At 39.6% G+C, this 23876-nt stretch overlaps 2 protein-coding genes across 6 annotated transcripts in view; both read left to right on the forward strand.

The window, feature by feature from the left end:
* inppl1b (inositol polyphosphate phosphatase-like 1b) overlaps positions 1-11088 on the forward strand; it is a 35034-nt gene extending 23946 nt beyond the window's left edge. For 2 of the 5 annotated variants that reach the window (XM_087851022.1, XM_087851020.1), the window contains exons 11-29: positions 66-180; positions 321-421; positions 500-602; positions 705-901; positions 2460-2577; positions 2745-2841; positions 2949-3087; positions 3236-3335; positions 3502-3590; positions 4841-4922; positions 5219-5308; positions 5383-5514; positions 5592-5680; positions 5774-5861; positions 6097-6249; positions 6633-6714; positions 8045-8831; positions 8907-9037; positions 10327-11088. In XM_087851022.1, coding sequence (XP_087707148.1) covers positions 66-180; positions 321-421; positions 500-602; positions 705-901; positions 2460-2577; positions 2745-2841; positions 2949-3087; positions 3236-3335; positions 3502-3590; positions 4841-4922; positions 5219-5308; positions 5383-5514; positions 5592-5680; positions 5774-5861; positions 6097-6249; positions 6633-6714; positions 8045-8831; positions 8907-9037; positions 10327-10420 — 2787 coding nt within the window. In that variant the 3' untranslated portion in view covers positions 10421-11088. The remainder of the gene's footprint in view (positions 1-65; positions 181-320; positions 422-499; positions 603-704; positions 902-2459; positions 2578-2744; positions 2842-2948; positions 3088-3235; positions 3336-3501; positions 3591-4840; positions 4923-5218; positions 5309-5382; positions 5515-5591; positions 5681-5773; positions 5862-6096; positions 6250-6632; positions 6715-8044; positions 8832-8906; positions 9038-10326) is intronic. The other 3 variants (XM_087851032.1, XM_087851035.1, XM_087851038.1) reach the window with 3 other exon arrangements.
* A 5426-nt stretch (positions 11089-16514) lies between these two features.
* p2ry4 (pyrimidinergic receptor P2Y4) lies at positions 16515-19639 on the forward strand. Its single transcript, XM_006781242.3, has 2 exons — positions 16515-16772; positions 18225-19639. The coding sequence occupies exon 2, from the start codon at positions 18276-18278 to the stop codon at positions 19365-19367; it is 1092 nt and encodes a 363-aa protein (XP_006781305.2). The 5' UTR covers positions 16515-16772; positions 18225-18275; the 3' UTR covers positions 19368-19639.
* Positions 19640-23876: the final 4237 nt, after the last annotated feature.

Below are 23876 nucleotides of genomic sequence, written 5' to 3' on the forward strand. Positions count from 1 at the left end.
AGATGACTGAAAGCAAGATAAATGAACTCATCTCTGACCTTAAATGTACTGATGTCTTTTTTCAGGTGAAGATGTTGAGGTATGGCAGACAAACTGTTTCTGTGGATGTGGACGCAGGAGTGTTGCTTTTTGACAAGAAGACTGGCTCATTTGGTATAGAAAGAGTCTCACACGACAGAAGTAAGGAAATCTTTGCTTTGTTTTGTTTCCTAGCTATTTACAGTGGCTAAAACGTATCTCTTCAAAGCAGAAATATTGTTTAATAATTATTATATGTATGTATTACTTTATTATTTACTGTTTTTCCCCCTGTTTATCAGTCCTTCAGATTGTCAAGTTTCAGAGCAGTCCAGCCAAGGTACGCATGATGGTTGACAGCCACCACAGCACACCGCGGGAGATGACGTTTGAGAGTGCACGGGTAAGGCGCGATACTGACGTTTTTTATTTACTGGAATCTGCTGTTTCTCTCATCATAACTCACTGTCGTTTCTTTTAGAAATGCGATGCGTTCTGCCAGCTCCTCCAGCTGATGAAAACCAGGCACTCTCAGCGGAGTGAACCTGATGTGATCTCCGTTTTTGTTGGCACCTGGAATATGGGTAAACATTAAAACACAATGGGAGTCTTTTTCCACAGCCAGACAACATTGTGCTGAGTTATTGTTAGGTGATCTTTTTAACTCTTCTGTTTTAATCGTGCAGGTGGCTCCCCTCCTCCTCGAAGTCTACAGTCGTGGGTGACCTGCTGCGGTCTGGGACACACCCCTGATGACTCAACCGCCTTGCTTCCTCATGACATCTATGCCTTAGGGACTCAGGAAAACCCCCAGGGGGAAAGAGAGTGGACAGATCACATCAAAGCAACCCTTCGCAGCTATACTCACATTGATTTCAAACAAGTAGGTGTCCTTTTCCCAATTTTCTTCTCAGCTGAATTCTGTGATTCCTATGGCTAAATATGGAGTAAATGAATCTAAATCCATCACATGTAAATGTAGAGAGATGGGTTGTCTTGATGCATGTTAAATAAGCAAATCCCAAAAAGCTGATTTTGTTCATCTGTTCATCAGTGACTTCTTCAGTCTAGGAGAAGTCACTTGGATGATCAAAGAAATGTCTGTGAAGGTTCTCAGTCATCCAGGTCATCGTAGTCTAAGGAGCTTGCAAAGAAAAGCGTCTGGACTTCTTTAAGTTGCTTGAAGATGTTTCACCTCTCATCCGAGAAGCTTCTTCAGGTTGCTTTGATGTGATCTGCCCACTCTCTTTCCCCCTGGGGGTTTTCCTGAGTCCCTGAAGAAGCTTCTCGGATGAGAGGTGAAACGTCTTCAAGCAACTTAAAGAAGTCCAGACGCTTTTCTTTGCAAGCTCCTTTGATCAAAGAAATGTTTCACCCAAGGAAAACGCTACATCCAGAAGAATTAAATAAGAGGTTGATTGAATTTATACATTAAAGTTTGTTAATTGTCATAGAAATGTAATCGTTACTTCAACAATCAGAGGCAAGGTCCACTAATAGGATAAATTGAGGAGCTTTATTTCACAGTCAGCTCATGAGTTGTTCTGCACAACAGCATTTTAATTGTCTTTTATTTATTATTTACATACATAACATCACATTATGTTCATATCCTGCAGCTTTGGTTTTATATAATTACATTATTAAAACGAAATTTAAAAAAATGTTTTTAATATCGAATTTCAGTTTTCCAAATGCTCCTTACAAAATTCATTCAGTCCACGTTCATACCTCTAAAAGAATCATCCAGTTATTAAAACATTTATCTTTACATAGCCCAAAATCTCCACATATTTAATTTTATATTATTCTGTTTGATTTTTATACAAACGTTGAGTTCATGCGCTATAATACCTTTGATCTGACCAGAAGTATTTCAAAAATGAGGCTTACATTAAAATAAATTATCAACATTAGTCCTATAGTTTACTATACAGGTTAAATGAATATCAATATCAATCTTTTGCCATGTTCTACAATTGGGTCACCTCTGTCATTAAAGTTTAATTTTAAGCTCATGTAAATCAGTGCTTTATTCTTCTTATAGCATATACAATTAAAACAATAACACTTTAGAATTTTAAAGGGCAAATATTAATATATATGCATGACTAAGTGCATGTCTGTGAAGGTTCTCAGTCATCCAGGTCATTGTAGTCTAAGGAGCTTAGAAAGAAAAGCATCTGGACTTCTTTAAGTTGCTTCTTCGGTTCTGAAGTCCAGAGCTTTTCTTTCTAAGCTCCTTAGATGACGAAGTGCATGGAAACACACATTTTGTCGCATACAGTAAAAATGTTTAAACAGGAACATTTTTAACAACAACAGACTCTAAAAATAAAGCATTTCATTCCAGAGTTTGCCTTTTTGGAAACTGTTAAATAATTGTTTTGACTGGTTGGAAACAATAATGCAGTATTACAATGTGGGGTATTGTCCTGTAGGTGGCAGTGCAGTCCCTCTGGAATATAAGGCTGGCCGTGTTTGTAAAGCCTGAGCATGAGAGTCGCATCAGCCATGTGAACACAGCCAGCGTGAAGACTGGCTTGGGGAACACATTGGGTAGGCTGCTCTGCATGATCTCACCATCACAAGTGCACACAAAGCAAATTCAGTAAATATACAGCATCGAGGAAACCAAGACCCCCCGAAATCTGTGCATGATTGTTGATAGGACAAGATGTTTCATTAACCTGTAGATTTAAGGTTGACTGCTTCTGTTGTTTCAGGTAACAAGGGAGCTGTTGGGGTCTCCTTCCACTTCAATGGAACGTCCTTTGGGTTCGTCAATTGCCACCTGACGTCTGGAAGTGACAAAGTCCTGAGGTGCATTCTCCAAATGTGTTTAGAAATTTTGTGTGCTCTGGTTGTTTCTTGCTCTTCAAAAAAAAAAACTTTTTATTTTGTTGTATCTCTTTTTGTTTAATGTCCAGGAGGAACCAGAACTTTGTGGACATCCTCAGGCTGTTGTCTCTGGGTGACAAACAGCTCTTTGCTTTTGACATAAGCCTGCGCTTCACCCATCTCTTCTGGTGTGGAGACCTCAACTACAGGCTTGACCTGGACGTACAGGTCAGACTGACACTGCTTATTTCTTTGTTCTCCTGTTTCTTAACATACTGAGTGACTTAGCACACTTGAAGATTTTCCTAATAGTACATGTGAAATAACAATTATTTGTGACATCCTATACACTGATGTCACTGCTTACTAACTCCAGGACATCCTGAAGCATGTATCCAAAAGGGAATTTGAGGAGCTAATGTGTGCCGACCAGCTGACCCAAGAGAGACACAAAAGGAAAGCCTTTCTCTATTTCAGTGAGTTTCAGTTTTGCCTGGTTTTATATTGAAAGTCCAGTATTATATCTGCACGCATTGTGAAAAATGCTGAAATGCAATTTCCTAAATAGCAACAGTATGATCTCATTATGTGCCACACTGACTTTTCTTATTCTTCTCACTTTCTTTATTTATCATGGTTAAGAGGAAGAGAAGATAGCGTTTCCACCCACCTATCGGTATGAACGTGGCTCTAGAGATTGCTACCTATGGCAAAAGTACAAGACCTCAGGGGTGAGCTTGCTTTCTTTTTTCTTTCTTTCTGAAAAACAGGGAAATGTATAAAAAAAAAACAACGCACAACAGATTACACATCCCGAAAATAAAAACAATATTTACACCTGAATAGTTCACAACAATTGGGTAACTTTTAAAGTGGCATGTTGCAAGAAGTCTCATTGTCTGTAACGGTGCCGCCGGTGGTTGTTGCTTCATTCTGGAACTGGATTAGCACATGTGCTTCACATGAAGCTGACTTTTTGTTTCACTGTGTATTTTTTTTTTTTTTTTTTTGAGAATGAAAAGATGTAGTAAAAGTGTGTGCAAACAATAATCACCAACCTTTTCAGGGCTGGATCCAAATCACCCCAAAAATCAAATTTAAATCATTCAAGTAAATATACAGTAAATATACAGTCATTAAGATGAGTTATTTGTTACTTTTTTGTAACTTAATCCTCTTTCAAATCAAATTCAAGTTTTATTTGTCACATACACAGTCATACACAGTACGATATACAGTGAAATGCTTAGACAACTGCTCGTGACCTAAAGGAAAAAAGAAAAGGCTATGAATAAGATAGGAAATAAATATGAAAATTAAAAAGCGTAAATTTAACTAGGAAGGAATAAAATAAAATATAAAAATTAAAGTTAAAAATGAAATAACTGTACAACACAAATTAGAATGAAGGGTAAATTTAACTGGCCAGAAAGAATAAGATAAAATATATAGATTAAAGTTGAAAATAAAATAACTGTACAACAAAATACACAATACACAGTATAGAAATATATAAGAATGTATGAAGAAATATAGGGTCTGAAGTGCTTTGGTGATTGACACTAGCTGACTCCTTCTCTCACCCCAACCGGTCGCAGCAGATGGCCCCGCCCCTCCCTGAGCCTGGTTCTGCCGGAGGTTTCTTCCTGTTAAAAGGGAGTTTTTCCTTCCCACTGTCGCCAAAGTGCTTGCTCATAGGGGGTCATATGATTGTTGGGTTTTTCTCTGTATCTATGAAGCGCCTTGAGGCGACTTTTGTTGTGATTTGGCGCTATATAAATAAAATTGAATTGAATTGAATTGAACTGACCCACTCTCTAAAAATAGGAGGCTAAGCGTTGAACTCATTTCTAGAACATGAATGTTTGGCATAACAGAAATCCTTCAGAGCGCACGCTATGAATACGTATATGAATTTCATTCTTACGCAGACCAGTACAATGCACTGTTGATTATTTTATGACTAAATGCATTCCTGTAGGTGCGAGTCAATGTACCATCATGGTGTGACAGGATTCTGTGGAAGTCCTACCCAGAGACGCACATCACCTGCACTGCATACGGTGAGCCATGCAGACTGCTGCGGTAATGACCAGTCACCTATCGCCCAATAAAATGAACTCACTCGGTTGTGAGCCATTATGAAAGCAACGGTCATTTCCTCTCTTTAAGCCACACTTCTATTTTGACAAACTCAAGCAAACTGTTGAAACAAAACAGATACTGGATATTATTTTGACTCTTTCAAATATGATTAACAGCTCACGTGCTTTACCACAAAGTCATGTTGCTGTAGCAACAGCACACAGAGATATTTAGTGCGGCTTTTTAAGTTGTGTAATATATTATCTCTTACTAGGTTGCACAGATGACATCTTCACAAGTGATCATTCACCTGTTTTTGCCACATATCAAGTGGGAGTGACATCACAGTCCACCTCCAAAACAGGTGCTGTCATGGTTGTTGCCGCCCTTTGGACATAAGCACTTTGACAGAATGTCTTCGTGAAATTAACGGTACAGTATTTTCAATTCAAACAGATTCAAATTCCAGCACGGAGAGGGCCTGGATTATTCTCGAAGGTATTGAGGCGATTGTGAAGACGGCGAGCAAGGCAAAGTTCTTCATTGAATTTCATTCCTTGTGCCTTGAAGGTATGGTTTCATATCAGTAAGTGAATTTTTTGTGAAGCATTTTGAGAGTCGTTTATCTTTAGTATTTCTCTTTGCAGAGACGCGACGTTCAAGCGAGAATGACTCACAGAGCTGTGACGTTCCTGGGTTTCTCAAACTCGCCTGGTCCTTCAAACAACTACCAAAGGTCAGGCATTCAGACTATTGAGAAGTGGCTAAAATATAACTCATCTAATTATTATTTTTTTTAACTTGTGTTTCTCTGTGTGTCCTATTATAGCTCCTTCCAATTATGTCTGAGATGGATCATCTTCAAGATCAACACATGCTGCTGTCTGTGAAGTCATGTGATGGGTTTGAATCATACGGTTGGTCGCTGAGCAAGTTTGTCCCTTCATGACTGTAGCATTGCTAACCAGTGCCTTCAAAGACCCAACTATGTTAAAACACAATGCAATAGTGTTTTTATTAAATTTACTATATTCTTATCAATACTAATACTTCCGTTATTTGGCTTTGCAAACATCTCGTGTCAAATCTCATACATAAACAAGGTTTTACTTGACCTAACGAGCATTTTTATAAAAAATATCTTTGCCGTAGGTGAATGCTGTGTGGCTCTGCGCTCCGTCACCGGTGCATCCGACCAGTTTGAGACTTTTCTGAGTCACCGAGGTGAGGAAATGGGCTCCATACGCGGACGTGTCAGAGTTCACGTGCCCAAGGACAAGCAAGCAACGCGGGAGAAGATCTATGGTGGGTCACATGAAACTGGTCTTCTTTTAATCTCTGCCTTGCTTGCACTATCACTTCCCACTAAACCTTCATCTCCATCCTCTGTCACTTTCTTTGACTCCTGTGAGTTTCACATTGCTTCCTCTATTTGGTTCCTCAATGATCCCTGGCTTGGCTTTACACTTGCTGGTATCTATCGGCTGCTTCCTCTTTTGGCTCCCGATTGACTGACCAGATGCATCCTGAGACAGGACAGATGGGTATTATGCCATCAGGTCAGGCACAACACACACAACAACAACAGCCTTTGGCCTAATCACCCCAAACAGACTTAGTTTTAGTTTTTAGTCCATTTTGTATACTAGAAAATGAGATGTTCATTTCCTGTGATTTGACTTTTCCAGAGTGCTTCAGTATTGAGAAAGATCATAAAGGCTCTGGTAGGGGACACATGTCTCCTGCAGTGACACGGATCCCTGTAACCAGGTGAGGACAGCGTCATTTGTCAAGAAAAAGGGGCTCGGTGACATTTTCTGGGACAGACGTTGTACAAATGATTAGTGGATGTGAGCACATTTTGTCTATATTTTTCCATACTATCATGCTTACATTTAGAGTCACATTCCACTGTATACACTTATTTTAGAGAATTGTATGAGAGAAATTTGTTTCCCATAGATGTTGAAATGTACTACTTTAATTACTTTAATCTGAATGTCTGGAAACTTACGTTTCCCAATCTCTGGCATCTGATGGCACAAATTTCCCAAGACTACAATACATTTTTGGCATTTTAAAGTGCAGCATCATTGAGAAACTTTGCTGGTTAGTTAAATACATGCAGATGGGCTTTTCTTGTTGAAGGCATTGTGATGTGAAAGCCATATATCTTTAGTTGCCTCTGTCAGAAACTATTAGAAACTGCTGTGCAGGGCTTTGGCTGGGATTACACTTGCTTTCAGACACAGATGCCATCTAACATCACGACCAAATTGTTAATCTCGTGCTTTTTTCAAGTTTGAAGTCTGCTTGGATGAATTATGTGTAGTTTGTGGTATGTAGAGTAAGGTGTGTGTAAGTAAGCTTTTACGGGCACTACAAATGCTGGTGCTTTAGTTACTGCAGCTCTTTACACGTGAGGATTCACCAGAATATGACTCTATTTTGTGCCTATGCTACATTCTGTGAAAAATGCACTAGTCCTTAATGCAGACTCCAGGTGGAAAATATAAAACTAATGACTGCGTGAATGTAGTGTCTGCAGCTGTCTGCATACATGTCTGTAAGTGAGCATAATCCTGGCTTAAACACAGAGCCAACATTGTTGGAGATGTGGAAACTAGAACACTGGCATAAGCCAAGCCGAAACTTTAAAAACAATTGTGGGTAATTACTGTAATTAATATGAATTAAAAATATAAAATACTTTATTCTTTGTCAGTTTGGTTAGATTTGTTTACACATTAAGCATGAAAAGATAGTGACGCGTTGGTTTATTAAACCAGTACCATTTCTTTGATGTTTGCATGGCATCCTTATATGATTCAGTTGCTTTCACAAAGTATACAGTAAAACCTGAGCTGGACTTCTTGAATCTTGCTCCAGCGAACCTTTTATCGATGTTATCATAATAAAAACAAAGCTTATTTTAACTGAAAGGAGCTAACTCATTCTGGGAACTAATTGAAATGAAACTGAAACAAAACTCTAAGAAATATTAGAAAGTTGTGTGGCTAATGAGTGAGAATTGAGGATGACAGTAACTTTTGTATGTGGTTGAGTTTGCTTAATTCAGGGCTTTTTAAATTCATTGCAGGTCCTCAGCTGCTCCCGCCAAACTAAATCCAAGCAGCTACACCAATCCCGCTTACTACATCTTTGAAGGCGTGTCCGTGCCACATAGGGTGGAAGATGTGCTTCCCCATCGAAGGGATCCTCAGGTGATCTGGTCTGGTAACGAGGCTTTGCAGCTCCCAAAAGTCTCAGGGAGGCATGGCTTTGACAGCAGACCTGGCCGCAGATCAGACTTTACAGAAATTGAAATTCCAGCCATGCTGTCCCAGTATTTGACAACCAGTGACCTTCATGCATCCCAATCCCACTCTTCTTATCAACTCTTTCCAGCCAAAACTCCGTCTCCCATTCCTCCACCGTCACGTAAAGCCATTTCACATTGCCAAGAACAGACTTCACCACCCACAGGCAAATATCAAAGTAAAAATATTGTTCAGGACTCCCTACAGCCTGAAGTCAGTGTAAAGAACTTGTATATGAATCACTCAGCAATCATGAGGGAAAAGGTGAGAAGGGATCAACATCAGCTTCTTCCAGAAAGGACCAACCCTATCAAAGCAGCTAAGGCACCATCAGCTCTCCCCTACACTCGCACACACTGTCAGGCCACTGCTTCCTGGATAGTGAATCATCAGCCCCCTGGACCTACAGGAGACAACTCACTCACTGCTTTGCAAATTGCCAAGTCCCTCAGCGAAGTCGACTTTTTCCCCATAGAGCAGAGAGGCCCATCTATACCCTACCAGAGGACAAATTATAGAAATGGCCCTTCCATGCATGGAGATAGAGGATGCAGCTGGGAGAAAGAGGTAGGCGTAATCTTGTTTTCAAAGACAAAGCTATAAGTTCTGAGTTTTGTTAACCAAATAAATAATTCAATATAGTTTATCTCACTGCAGGTGTCAACCCTGCAAGGCGCACCGGAGACTGTGCAGGAACTTCTTAGTACTCTGGGCCTTCAAAAATACACCCTGGGACTTAGCCTCAATGGTTGGGATGATCTGGATTATTTCAGGTAACATTAATTTAGATATTTATGTAAGATCATTATGAGTATAACACCAGTGTATCAGTCCTGGAGTGACTCCATGTTGCTCCACTCTCCACTCCAACATGCAGACATGTTTTTCTAATTATCTGTGAGGATATTTATAGACATCAATGAATTTTCAAGCTTCTTTTCTTCATTTTAACTATCACAAATAAGTGGCAACCCTTATTATAATCATAACCTAATTCTAATTGTAAACACAAAGCTTGATTTTAACCATCAAACAGGCTTTTAAAGTGGCGAGGAAAAATGTAAGGGCAAGCCAGAAAGCTGCAACTTTATAAAATGTAATCAGGAAGTTGAGATGCTCACGAAAGCTGGATGAGTATCACTTTATTCTCTGTTTTTGCTTTTATCTATTTATTTTTTTGTCTCTTAATCTCTTAATTCCTGTGGCCAATGACTACAATCACGCAGATCTAAACATTTGAGAACGCCACACACAAATTCACAATCTGCTCGTTCTTCACAGACAGTTTGAAAAAGGACAACAACACACAAACATACTGTTAGTTTATCTTCATAGCTGTCCAGTTTCCAGAACAGATTGCCTGTATGTGGTGCATTTAGGGGAAATGTGTAAATTCAAAACAAAACACTTTCAATTTTTCCAAACACGCTTTGATAAACAATTATAAACATAGGAAGAAGTAGAAAAAAGCTCATGTGAGTGAAAGGTCATTTCAACACACTTTTCTGGGAGGCAACAATGAGCAGTGAAGAGGAACTAAGGGGATGGGCATCTTTTCTGAGACATCGTAGTTGCTTCTTGGAAACATAGAGGCCACTTTAATGTAAACTCATATGTCACATCTCAACACTGGTACCACTGAATCGTGTTTTTCCCCCCACTACTTTCAATCTTGCTTGTCTTTTTTCTTCACAATGAAACTTGGTTTCTGTGAAATCTGCACATGCGAAATGCGTAATACAAACATTATGACATTCTTACTTAATTTTTATGAACATGTGATTTCTTGTTTGTGTCACAGTTGTTTCTTCTTTCAGTTGCACTGTAGGAATCTCATCCCAGAGGGAGATTTTGTAACTAAATAAAACTTTTGTATGAGACTTTTTTGATATTATCTATGACTCAACAGCTTTGCGGTAACTTCAGACAGAGTGCAAACTAACAGTGGATGCACATTAGAAGCAGATCTTTTCATTACTGGTTAAAAAGAAGGAAAAACTGTAAGCAAGTGTGACGATGTGTGTCCGATGCTGGAATATTAAATGTATCTTTAACTCTACAGTGGCATCACTGAGGAGGATCTGTGCGCTGCGGGAGTAATGAATGCTTCACACCGACGCAGGATTCTCGAGAATCTGCCCAGGACCTGGAACTGAAATAGAGAAACGGGCAACATGAATGGCACAAAATATCATAATTCACTCAGTTACAACTGGAAGAACTGTTAGAAGTAAACGTAAGACAAGGCTGCCAGCTGGACATTACTACAGCCCTGTCAACTTTTCATTTATCACATCAGTACTGTAACAATAGATTGTGTGTGTCAGCACAGCAAAGAGAACACAGGAAGCATGCGTTGCACAATCTATCCATGTTGCCAGAGCGTGATGTTATCCATGGAAGTCCTTGGTAGGCATTTCTCATTACTGACGCGTATACAAATATTGCTTTGTGGTATTAAGGTCTCATTGATTTTATTGTCAGTGAATTCTAAATGACTATAATATTATAGTCTTTCAATTTCCAGTGTTCATAAAAGGTTATTGTTTTATTTTCCACTTTCATCCCTTCTGCTGTCTGTTTCCATTACACTGCTATTAATGAGCCTGGGCCTGAGCTTTTAAAAGCATCTCTATTAAACCCACGAAGCATAAAATCTATCTGTATCTACTGGAAGTTCATCTGGAAAGCTGATACAAAAAGGCCTGCCGTATGTCATTTTGTTTACCGTCCTATACTGTTATTATCCTGCCACTTAATCTGTAATATGCCCACTGTGCATGGTTCATGCAGTTTTTATAAAGTGGATAAAGCAACTCTTGACTATCACCAAGCAATTGCATGTCATTTCATGCCGTCAGACAGCTGCTTCCATTGCCGTCCATTGCACAGATCATGGTGTATTATCTTACTTGAATGCTGTCTGATATAGCCTGCTTAATGGCCTAGTACTGAAGTGCACAGGGGTTATTGCAGGCAAAATCATCTACTACAAGTATAGAATATGTAAAATCAGATATACAACAAAAAATCCTTTACAATGACCTTATATTAATGTGTGCAGTGGAAGATTTATTCTTTAGTGATGCCATGATAATGGACTTTGATAAAGCCAAACAGATGACTCCGTCTTATATCCTGAGGGACATTGTACAAATTGTACAAATGCCTTTTTTTTTCTTTTGGTTTTTTGTTACTTAACACTCACCTGTGAAATATTCAAGCAAAGGCACTTAACTCAAGGAAGTAACCAGTGTTGCGCCTAAACAGAATGTTTTAGCAAAGAAACAATTTTAAATTGTTACTAGCAGCCTGCCTCAAAAACACATAATTGTGTGGATGCCTCAAAGGCATACAACTTTTTCAGCTTTTTTCAGCAGACATCTTCAGCGTTAAGGCATCCACACAGCATTTTCGCAGGAAATGCAAATTTTTCTAGTTTGTTCTGATTTCAGATAAATGGTAAATGGCCTGTATTTATATAGCGCTTTACTAGTCCCTAAGGACCCCAAAGCGCTTTACATATCCAGTCATCCACCCATTCACACACACTGGTGATGGCAGCTACATTGTAGCCACAGCCACCCTGGGGCGTACTGACAGAGGCGAGGCTGCCGGACACTGGCGCCACTGGGCCCTCTGACCACCACCAGTAGGCAACGGGTGAAGTGTCTTACCCAAGGACACAACGACCGAGACTGTCCAAGCCGGGGCTCGAACCGGCAACCTTCCGATTACAAGGCGAACTCCCAACTCTTGAGCCACGATCACTGTGTTATCAGATAACACAGTTATTACCAAGTTTCATTTGGTTTGTTTCATTACCAAGGTGATTCACAAAAAGCTGTTAGCTGAAAACTTTGCATTTCGCAACATAGTGTTCAGTGTATACTTGAGAAAACTGACAAAGTGGAGGCCTAAAAGATTATATACAGCAGATGGACCATATCTGAAAGTCACATCCTTAGGAAACAGAAAAAAAAAACAAGAAAAGGCCTGACAGAGGACCTAAGATATGCATCTGGACCTTCTTGTGGATCTGTCTAATGTTTGCCAAAACCTAAACAGAAATGGTCTCAGTGGAAGGATGTCTGTCAGGAAGCCATTCCTACGAAAGGGAAACGGCGAGAAAAGGCTGGCATATGCCAAATTTTTCTTTCAAATCATTGTCAGTATAGTGGTCAGGAGAGAGGAACAGCACATATGACCAGATCTGTTATCTTGACAGAGAACGGACCAACGTCCAATTTTGAATATCCTTCAAGAAGCCTGGAGAACTATTCCTGAAGAACAAGAAAGCTTATCTAAGAGTTCAAGCTGTGTTGAAGAATAAAGGTGGTCATACCAAATATCGACTTTCATGCTTGTTAGAATTCTACAAACTCGGATGTTGTCTTACACATCGTATTGCCATGAAAGGTAAATAGCTGCAGCTATTTTCAATTTTCCCAGCAAATGATCAAGAAATGAGGGCTGGCCCAAGACTTTAGCACAGCACTTCACATCAGATACGTCCGTACAGACTGAAGTTATGCCCAAAGCATACGAGAGTTGCTTTTGCCAGCTCACCTATAATGACACATTATGAGGTAAAATGATACATTACAGCAGAAAGAGGTGAGACAACTGTGAAGCTGACTCAGAAGCAACAAATAATCCCCGGCGTGTGAATGTTTTTCAGCTTTTAACAGTTGCATTCATTTGAGGTAGTTACTTATTCCAGTACGGCCAAACACGTGTACTAACAGCAGATATGTGTCAGTGACCACTACGTCAGTGACCTACTAATTGTAGTGATGTCATTACCAGAGGAGTGCTGGTAAGTTCAAAGTATGAAACAGCTGGCTTTAGGAGTTAATCAAGTTTTTTTTAAAGGCACATGCTTTGCTGTATATGGATTTAAGCTGACATACAAAAAACTGCCACTTATAGTATAACAGAGTAAAGAAAGAAAAAGAAACCCACGTTGCATTTATAAGATACACATCTAAACTACTCTCATGACTATGCAGTAAAAATGAGACTGCCACCAATTAACGTAGTTTAGCACAAAGGTGTGTGCGTGTTTGTTGTCTGCCAGCCTCATGAAGTGTTAACAAGACTTCAGCCAAGAAATAACCAAACATAAACCACTAGTGTTATAATGTCAGAGAGTTCTTCGCTTTAGTACTACACGGAATAAACAAACAAAGCTTCGTTACTGATCTTTAAATCTTCTGGGTTTTGTTATCTTTGAATACAGGAAGTCTAGTTGCTTTGTCCTGTCTGGTCTTTATGCTGATTTTTTTTTTTTTTTTTTGCAGTACACGTATGAGAATATGATCACTTTTCTCATCTGGTTGTTACTAAGAAAATGACTGTGTTTTTCAAGAATTTGCTTGCAGTCTGATGTGTTAACATCTCATGTGTCCATCGACACTTAACTGACCGATAAGGAGCTTGCTCTGTTAGTGGCCCGCTCACATTCCAGACATTTAAATCACCCAAACTCTTCTGTACACAGAAACTCTGCACTGCTACCAACAAGATGACCTTCCCGCATGGAGACACATTCACCAGGAAGCTGACCGGCGCACACACACACGCACAATCAAACATGGTTACTGTGTCTTTGACATATTAACCTTTGGGTGAAGAACAACAGTTTCCTTTTGAGAGGGTTCTGCTTTCATGTAAATTAACTCTCATTTCCCCTAAAAGATCTTTAACTGGCTTAAGAAAAAATTCTGTTTGATGCTCTTTGGTCAAAGTATAACTGACTCTTCTTTAAAATCAGACAACTGTACTATGCAAGGAGATCGTCTCTCTGCATATCACACAAGTCAAGGAGCATGCTCTGTCTGGACTATCTGGGAACAGATCATAACATGGCGATTAATATAATAGCAAAACATCTTTGCTATTATCTCTGTTATTGCAATACAGTATCTTATCATGTGATATTCAGTGTGTGGATCATCCAAACTTTGGTTTAGGAACTTTGCCTCATTTCATCTTACTTTATTGCCTGTCTCCAACACCATTATTGGACAACTTACCTGCTTTTATTTCTTTATGATCCAGCTATCATTACACGCCCCAACAATCTCGTTTGGCCCAGAATGCAGTGGAGAGGAACAACTTAATCCCTAACAACTCAAGGAAGATACACCGCTATAAAGTTGTGACTCCTCTGACAGATGGGCTGTTCAACTATTATCTCCTATAACATTTCAGTATTGACTGCTATAAAGTTTTGACATGGGAATGAGTCTCATCTCAAAGACATACAATGCCAGCAGTGGAAGAATTACTGAGCTGTTTTACTAAAGAACAAGTGGCAGTATAACAGTGGAGAAGTACTCCATTACAAAGTTAACTCCTACAAGAGTCTGTTTTCAAAATTAGAAGTAAAATGCACAAAAAAAAAGAAGTAAAGAACAACCGTGTTAAAGGGCAAGGCTATCCTGTGTTGTGGGAGAGATTCATGGATTTTTATTTTGCGCTTGGCCTAAACTAAGAAAACAGGAAATCCTTGCTTGGCAGCAGATACAGTTGTTTTAATAAAAGTCAAAGACATCTGAAGAGAGTTCCTAGTGTAAGGGGACAAAGTAATCCCAAGGCCTACTCCGACCTGGTTGAATTCATTAACAACTAGCAGACGTACCTGCGCCGGGAAGAAAAGTCTTTCTCAGGATCTCGCAAAAGTACATCTTTTTTCCTCCCGTGTCCTATGAGGGCCTCTGTAGCTTACCATCCAACACATTCATACTCTGATGGACGCATCACAGAGCAACTTAAGTTTAGTATCCTGCCCAAGATTATTTGGCATGCAGACTGGAGCAGTCAGGGATCAAACCACCAACCTTCTGATTAGTAAACAACCTGCACTACTGCCTGAGCTATAGTACCCACATGTGCACATACTCGTGGAAACGTGGAGTTGTGGAACAATTCAAACAAGCTTGAAAGTTGACTTCCTTTAGTCTTTAACACAGCCTGAATGCTTTTAGGCAAACTTTCTTTTCTTTCTTTCTTTTTCTTTAAGTGGGCTTCAGGAATAGTTCTCCAGGCTTCTCGGTGGACTTTCAAAAGTCTCCTTTGCATGTTGGCTGCCTTTTGTTCTGTTCTCTGTCAAGATGATCCCACACTGCTTCAGTAATGTCAAAGTTCAGGTTCTGTTGAGGGAAGTTGATTACTTATAGTTCTCCGTTGTGTATGTATATATCCAGCTTTTACAGCAATGGCAGAATATTTGGGATAATTTTCATACTGACAAACGAAGCTATTGCCAATCAGAAACGTTCCAGATGACATTGAAAGGTGGATCAAACTCTGATTATACTTTTCTGTGTTCATATTTCCATATTTTTTGACATGATTTCCAACACCCCTGGCCAAAATGCAGCCCTAAACCACCAAAGAGGACCCACAGTGTTTTACAAATGACTGTAGACACTCACTGTCATGCTTCTCTCCTGATCTTTAATTTGAACTGACAATAATTTGAACCAAAAATGTTAATTTTCGTCATTCATCATTTAGATCTGTTGTCACTGAATTTCACTCCAGTTCTTGTGTAGTTTGGCATGTTTCAGCTTTTCTCTCTGTTTCCCTTCCTTAAGAGCAGCTTCTTGACAGACGTCATTCAATTGAGACCATTTCTGATTAAACTTCAGTGACTAAAGGGCCAGACAAATCTCTCAGGTCTTGCAAAATAGTGCAAAAATACTATGCATCAAACTAGGTTATATTTTTGGTAGACTCGAATAAAACAAGGGGGAACAAATAGAACAGTTGACTGTTGACTGCTAGTAACGAAGCAGATAAAGATAAGATTAAAAACTGGTTCCTTGTTATGTTTAGACACAAAACACATTTCCTGAGGAGCTTAACAAGCAAAACGAAATTCTTCTGAAAACCGTCAAGTACAAGGACTGAAAATGAGTGAAAAAGCAGCCAATGTCCAAAGAAAAACGTGAAAAGACTGGACAAATTTTGCACAAGACTAAAACTCATAAATAAATAAATAAATAAAGGGTTGGTTCAAAACTTTTGCACAGCACTGCATTTCTTCGTAAGTCGGAGCGACGGGAAACTATCTTTTGATCACTGTATTCATACATGCATGGGCATGTTTGTTCCCGAATTAAACTCTAGTAGCAGTTCCACGTGTTTCTTTAATTCGATAGCTGCAAAAACAGGAATCTCGAGTGGCAGCTTGCCCACTCAGCACTTCCCACTTCCACCACTCTGCTATCTATCATTCCGCGCGAACTGTGTTGGGAGTTAAAATGTCGAGAAGTGTATTCGTCGCTGCGCATTAATGACCGCTTAATGCGCGTGGGTTGGATCACAGAGGCAGTGGACGGCGTGACGGAATGAGAGAAGCAGAGTTTTTTTCATACATCTGGATCACGGCTGAGAGTGAAACTTACAATTAAGCGAACTAACTCTCCGTAGCACCGCAGTGCAACGACGGGATCGCGATCCGCAACAACAACACGGCTGTGGGGATCCTGTTGGGCGGTGAGTAGCAGTCAAGTTACCATGTCGTGCTTCTAGAGAAAGGTGCGGAGCCGGATATGCGGAACTTTGGTAAAATCACATCTAAGATTCTTATTCAGGTTAAGGAGATTTAAATGATCAACCAACAGCAATGGAAAGAAACCCATGGAAGTTCTGTTTAGATACAGTTTATTAAACCCTCCTTACGTCTAACTTTGCACTTCTTTCCCGATAGATTTCCCAGTGAAATACGTCTACTTTTAACTACAGTACACAGTTTATTATAGTTACCTTTAACCTTAAGGTGATACATAAACCGATAATAAAAATATAGTTTTATAATATAATGTTTATTGTTTCCAAACACTACCCTTTAAGTAGTTAACTAGTTGAATTTGACTTTCTGAAGGGATATTGCTGTGCATAGTGACCATTTAACCCCCCCCCCCCAGTATTTTTAGACTATGACTTTTAAGTTAAAGGACTGAAATACTTCTGACATAATTCCAGTGGGGAAAAAAAATGTGACTCCTCCACAGACTAACTGTACTACCACAACTCTTATTTTCATTGCTGATTAATCTCAGATTATTTTCTATCTTATATGGAAGATGCTTTGGACTTATAATGCATCTTTGGTGGTTCTACAATGCAACACGTCACCCACCTGCACAAGTTTGTGCAAGTGGAGCTGCCATGCAAGGTGCTGGCCTGGCAACAGAACAGAGTTGGGGTTCTGTTTCTTGCCTCAGAAAGACAAAATTAGACTGGAGATTGAACCGCCAACCCTACAATTAGTGGACAAACTGCTGTACCACCTAAGCACCAGCCCCACCAGTCGCTTATTCTAAAAACAAAATGTTATAGAGGGCAAATTCTTTACATTTAAACTGAAGACGGTGATATATTTATATGTGCTGCTGTGATATTTTTCATCTTAAAGAAGTGTTTCCTACCATGACTTTGTCAATCTACTTCCAGGTATGATGAAAAGTTAGCTAAAGATACGGAAACGTTTGGAAACGTTAGTTGTGATCCCAGAAATATATGTACTCTTTAACATTGAACTTTGTTGATTTTGATTTTATTGTGGTTTTCTACTTCTAATCACTACTCAGTGATGTTTTGCAGTGAATCTTGTACCTAAACAAGATTTACTACATCAGAAGCTTTGATGATAACCATCATGTTTGAATTAAACGTTTAAAAAACATAATTTGTTACCATAGAAATTTTTGGAATCCATCATAGATAAAGGAAACTGTATATATAAGATAAACCCATACAGAGCCAATAAACAATTCCTGTTTAAAACAACGGTGCCATAAATTACCCCACTCTGTCATTTCAGTTGCTAAAACAGCTTGGTCCCTTGAGGGATAAATATGCAGCTACCAACCGAAAAAAAGGTGAACTTTACTTTTACACGATTTAAAAATCGTCATATCACAGTGTTTCTTTTTTTCCTCGCAGGTTTTGTCATCTGATAGCTTTAACAGCTGATTGCACAGGTCATTCATAGTTATGGAGAGGGTCACCAGCAGCTCAGGAGGACACAACCGGTCTGTGCAGATCCCGATCTTCAACTCGAGCTGTCGGTTTGATGAAGACTTCAAATACATTCTGCTGCCCGTGTCCTACAGTCTGGTGTTTGTGTTCGGCTTTGTGCTCAATGCTGCAGCTTTATGGGTGTTTATGAAGATGCGTCCCTGGAACGCCAGTACAGTGTTCATGTTCCACCTCGCCCTCTCAGACTTCCTCTATGTCCTCTCCCTGCCCACCCTCATATACTACTATGCCAACCGGAATCACTGGCCATTCGGTGTGGTTGCCTGCAAACTTGCACGCTTCCTCTTCTATGCCAACCTTTACTGCAGCATTCTCTTCCTCACCTGCATCAGCGTGCATCGCTACCTCGGCATCTGCCACCCTATCAAGATGATGAGCCTGGTGAAGCGTCGCCATGCACACCTGGTCTGTGGCATAGTGTGGAGTGTGGTGACCGTGTGCTTGGTGCCCAATATCATGTTTGTCACCACCTCCAGGAGGGGCAACGACACCCTGTGCCATGACACAACAAGCCAGGAGGCCTTCGAGGAGTATGTGGACTACAGCTCTGTTGTGATGGTGCTGCTGTTTGGCATCCCGTTCGTCGTCATTATGGTGTGTTACTGCCTGATGGCTCGGGCCCTGTGCCAGCCCAGACAGGGAATATCTTCAAGCCAGCAGAGCGCTGCTTCACGTCAGAAATCCATCAAGCTCATCGTCGTGGTGCTTGTGGTGTTTGCTGTCAGCTTCGTCCCATTTCACATCACACGGACCCTCTACTATACGGCCCGTGTGCTGGATCTTAACTGTAAATTCCTCAACATAGTAAACTTTACTTACAAGATCACCAGGCCGCTGGCCAGCATCAACAGTTGCATTGATCCCATATTGTATTTCCTGGCTGGGGATCACTACCGCTCCAAAATGATGAATGTTCTGATGAGAAAAAGACAGACAGTGAGCAGCCAAATATTTGAGCAGGCACCGGCACGGCGGAATAATAACGACAGTATTGGCCTGGCTTATAAAAACTCAGCTCTTAAAGCCAGTGAGGATGCTGAGGCATAGTGCCAATTGCGAGCTACCGGTAAATATTTCTGCACCTGGCTGAACTGTCATTTCTGATCTGAGGCTTGAAGAGACAAAGAACCAGTGTACTGTGACTCTAACTCAGCTGGATAAGCTTTGTGTCTTTCAAGATTTCTGCAGAACAAAACAAAGAAATGTTTGGGGTTCCTCTCATTTTCTTCAGAATGCTATTTGTTATATAAAAATCATGTATTTTTTTAATGAGTCTGTATCTAACCCAGAGGCGTTATTATTCATTGCTAAACATGTAAATAAACAGTGGTTACACTCCTGTATACGGTTATTTATGAGATAATTGTGCCTAGGCAGAAGAAAGGGAGACACTCGAGTTAAAGCCTTTAATACAGGTGCCTTAAAGTAAAACGATGAGACGATCGAGTCAGTCTGTCATCTTTGGTGTCGATAATAAGGTTTGATTGAACACTCGCTGATGAAAATGTAACAGAAATGTCTGACTGTTGTCTTAAAACATAAGACGGTTGTGATGTAATCCTTCCTGTTTTATCAACAGTGTTTGTGTGTTACCCAGAAACTGCAGCTGCCAGTAGCGCAGCCCCAGATCCCAGCTGCTTTTGTCCTTCAACTTTCACAGCTGTCTTTTTCTTTACCGTGGAGGAAAGCGGAGAGACGACTCCAGACTGTTTCTGCATTCAAAACCACCCACACCTCTGCAGCGGGAGAAGGGATTTTCCTTTTTCCCCTTTTACCTTCGGGATTGACAAATGGAATTCAAGGATAAGTTGGCTGCTTTAACTCTGATAGGTTTGCAAGAGCTGAAATCAGCATAGGAAAGTTTTACTTAATCACACAGAGCCCTCCACCCTTGTTTTATTTTTTCAAAATTGCTGATGTATGAAGGTACGCAAGTGGAGAAGTGTTTAGAGTGCACCATCTCAGATGATGCTCTCACAATCTAAAATATGAGGACTACTTCTAAGTCTTGTGGCTACACAATGACATGTTACCACAAAAGACAGAAGTGTCATATCAGTTGTCGCAGCCTGATTATGTGGTGGACAACTGGTCAGGGAAAGATTTTACATCGAATCCACATCACCTCGTGTTTAGCAAAATTGAAAGTAACACCTTACGAGACCCAAACAAAGTGTCAACGCAGGCAGCGTTTGGGAAGTGAAAGCAGAATATGTGACTCAAATGTTAACCAAACCTGTTTTTCACTGTAATCTACCATCACGTGTCCAGATATGAGGGATAAACAGAAACATATAGCTGGTGAAGGAGTTTTGTGCACACCAGATGCCTATATCAGATTCCTGTGTTTAAGAGTAAACCCTTATCAGCCTATTTGGGAAGTCTTTATACTGAATTTCCCTAAAGTTGAACCCCCCCCCCCCCCCCCCCCCCCCGCCCCCACACACACACACACACAAAACAAACAAACAAAAAAACCTACTTGTGTGCCTACAAACTGTCTTGGTGAGAAAGATACCCTGTCATATTAGCTGGATGTGAAAGATAAGATAAGATGAGACTTTATTGATCCCACAACGGGGAAATTTTTTGCATCACCTCAGCTCAGGTACAGATATCAGAAGGAAATACAAAAATACAAATAAGTACAATCAATGAAAAAAAAAGTAAGATAATACACTATATACAATGGTAGCATACACAGTATGTGATTATGGATATAGTTGGAAATATGGAAGACATAAACTATATAGCTTGGAAGGTCCATTATGCATGAGGTGGTGACCGTGGATGTTCACAGTGACCAGTGATGAAACATTTAATATCATGTTTTTTGGAGGTTATAAAAAGAGTATTCAGGGGATTTCCATATTTATCCACACCAAAAGTTATAACTGACAAAGATCTTCATCTTCTTTATCATACTGATCCAGCACCAGTAATAAACATTTAATTCTCATCTTCCTAAAGGTTCAAACGCTTTTGTAGGACGACGTGTCAACTTTGTGCACATTTCAATAGTTTGCCTTGCACTGAACGGCAGATTTCGTTCATTTGGTCGCTTGAAGTAAGCTTACTGGCGCCTCCTCGTGGTCTGATTTAGTCAGGAGGCAGCACTTAAAAGTTCAGGATATAGTGTTGTGTTTGCAGTGAATACACTCGATTTAAAAAAAAAAAAAAATGCATTAGAAAATTCTAAAAATTCTAAAATGACGTTTAAGTGTAGAAAGAAATATTTTTGTGCCACGATCATGACGACACTGTCTTTAAGATAAAAAGAGAAGGAAGCCAGAAGAAACGCGGGAGGATGGACAGGACATCCAAACGGTACCATTTCTGAGAAACACCATGTGTGATTGTTAAGCATTTCACACATCTGCGTAAAATTAAACCCGACCCTCAAGGACTAACCCGAAAGGTAGCACTCCAGAGGTAAAAAACAACAAAAAAACAACAACAACACATTCGTTTTTACATGAATACGTGCAGTAAATATGTTGCAGTTAAGCAAGTCATGAACTTCATGAGCATCCGGGTGGGCTCTGTGTGCAGTTTTCCACTTCTGAAAGAGGTGCCAGTGCAGACTAAGGTTTCTGAATCAAAAGTAAATCTACTAAGAACATACAAAATCCGGGATATTGTAATATTAGCCTACACAAAAAGATTTTTGAAAATTAATATTTTTAATAAATTAATAAATTTTTATTTTAAGTAATTAAAAAAATCAGTATCTATCTATCTATCTATCTATCTATCTATCTATCAGACGTATGTGTTTTTATTTTTATTTTTAATTACTGCTTTATGTGCATTTTTTCCTAAATGAGGGATGTTTAATTGAATAAGCTCAAAACTGATATTGATTGATTCATTTCTACGCTCCCGCTAACAGGATATGTTGCCACCTTGACCTACCAGAGAACCCTAGGTAGCGCAATTGATCATGTGCGCATGCTCCGATTAGACGTCGCTTTAAAATCTGAAGAAACTAACCCTTCCTTGGAAAAGCTGTCCTCGCAGCTCTCATTTTAAAATAATATCAGGCTTATTAAATGTTGCTAACAGCGGCAACTCGGACTTACTCACTTGTCAGGTGCTTTGGTTCGGCCTCTCGAAGTTTAAAAAACAAAAACAAACGACGAATATAAATTAAAGGTAAGTTTACTGTTTTGGAGAAATGTTCAGACGTCATACGTTATCAAGGGCCCACCCCACGCCTGCAAGCCAGAATCGCGAGTGTTTCCGCCCTTTTTGGAAATTATTTCGCTGGAAAACACACATGGAGCGATAAATGAGCAGGTCTGTCATTGAAAAAGCAGATAAGCAAACGAAAACAGAAGTGACGCTTTAATGAAGCCAGCATTTACCAATAATTATAGACCGCTGATAGTTGATTAGAAACTTAAGCAACTGCCACATCCGTTTTAGCAAAGCACCAAGATCAAAGCGTACAAAGAATTAATTTACAAATAACGACAAAGTAAAACTGAGTATTTTACTAACATCTGTGTTTTCAAATTGCTTAAAAAATCAGACTAAATGAGACTTTGAACATTAAAAACGTGACGTCTTCGTTTTCATATTAAAAATATGCAAAATATCTGTGCGTTTAGCCCCTTAGATAAAACAGTCTCCAACTTAAAGTGGGTGATCTGAATAAATTTGGCATATTCTCCATTCCTGCTGTTTAATTGATGTCATTATTTGATGGCTTTCTTTCGATCTGTGTGCTCGTCTCTGTTCTCCAAGTTTGCTTGAATGAGTTTCAGGCCTTTCTTCCCCTTGATCGACCATCATGCAGACACCTCCAGTGAATAAAACACTCGATGTTCCCTGGCAGTGAAGATGTCTGTGCTCAAGGACATTGTGGATAGCGAGTGCATTCACTGATCGGATTCAAGACATTAAGAGAAGAGAAACGCGGAGCTTTTTTTTTTTTTTTTTTTTTAATTCTTGTATGTAGAAAAATATCCTGCAGCCTAGCACCTAGTTAGGTGAGGCTTTCAGCAGTCATTATTAATAAGTTTGTTCTATAGTATTAACCATAAAATACTCGGAGCTTTCCATCACCTCAAAGCTACTGCAACACAAAGGGATCTGGGGTTTTGCATTGCATGGCTGATTCATTCTAACATTTAAATTAGCTACAAAAATAAAAGTAGTGCAACTGCTTTTAATGGACCTGATACCTCTTTCTAAAGGTTAAAACCTCACTTTAAGAGTTGTTTAGGATCTGAGAGGACTGATAGTTTTCCTAGGTGGAAATCTAATGGTTATCTCACAGCTTTGCAATCCGGTATCTAACTGCCTAACAAAGTAAAAGTGGAAAAAATAGAGTCAGAAATCATTCCAGTTTAAAAGAAACACAACACAAAAGCAAGTATAGAAAATCTTTTAATTAAGAGGATGTATTCGCTTTAGCGAGATTAAAAAAAAGTACATTGTGTATTGATTGAGTGAGATATACCTACACCTCTGCCTAAAGTGATGCATTTGTTGAGGTTTGAACATTTTGTTCTGTTTTTTTTTTTTTCCCCCTCTTGTTTGGCAAATTAT

Source organism: Neolamprologus brichardi, chromosome 2 (assembly GCF_056152115.1).
Source record: "Neolamprologus brichardi isolate AB-2024 chromosome 2, ASM5615211v1, whole genome shotgun sequence".
NCBI lineage: Eukaryota > Metazoa > Chordata > Actinopteri > Cichliformes > Cichlidae > Neolamprologus > Neolamprologus brichardi.

What these genes read in the sequence shown, in the direction of transcription:
- p2ry4 (XM_006781242.3), top strand. Translation starts at nt 18,276, where the DNA reads ATGGAGAGGGTCACCAGCAGCTCAGGAGGACACAACCGGTCTGTGCAG.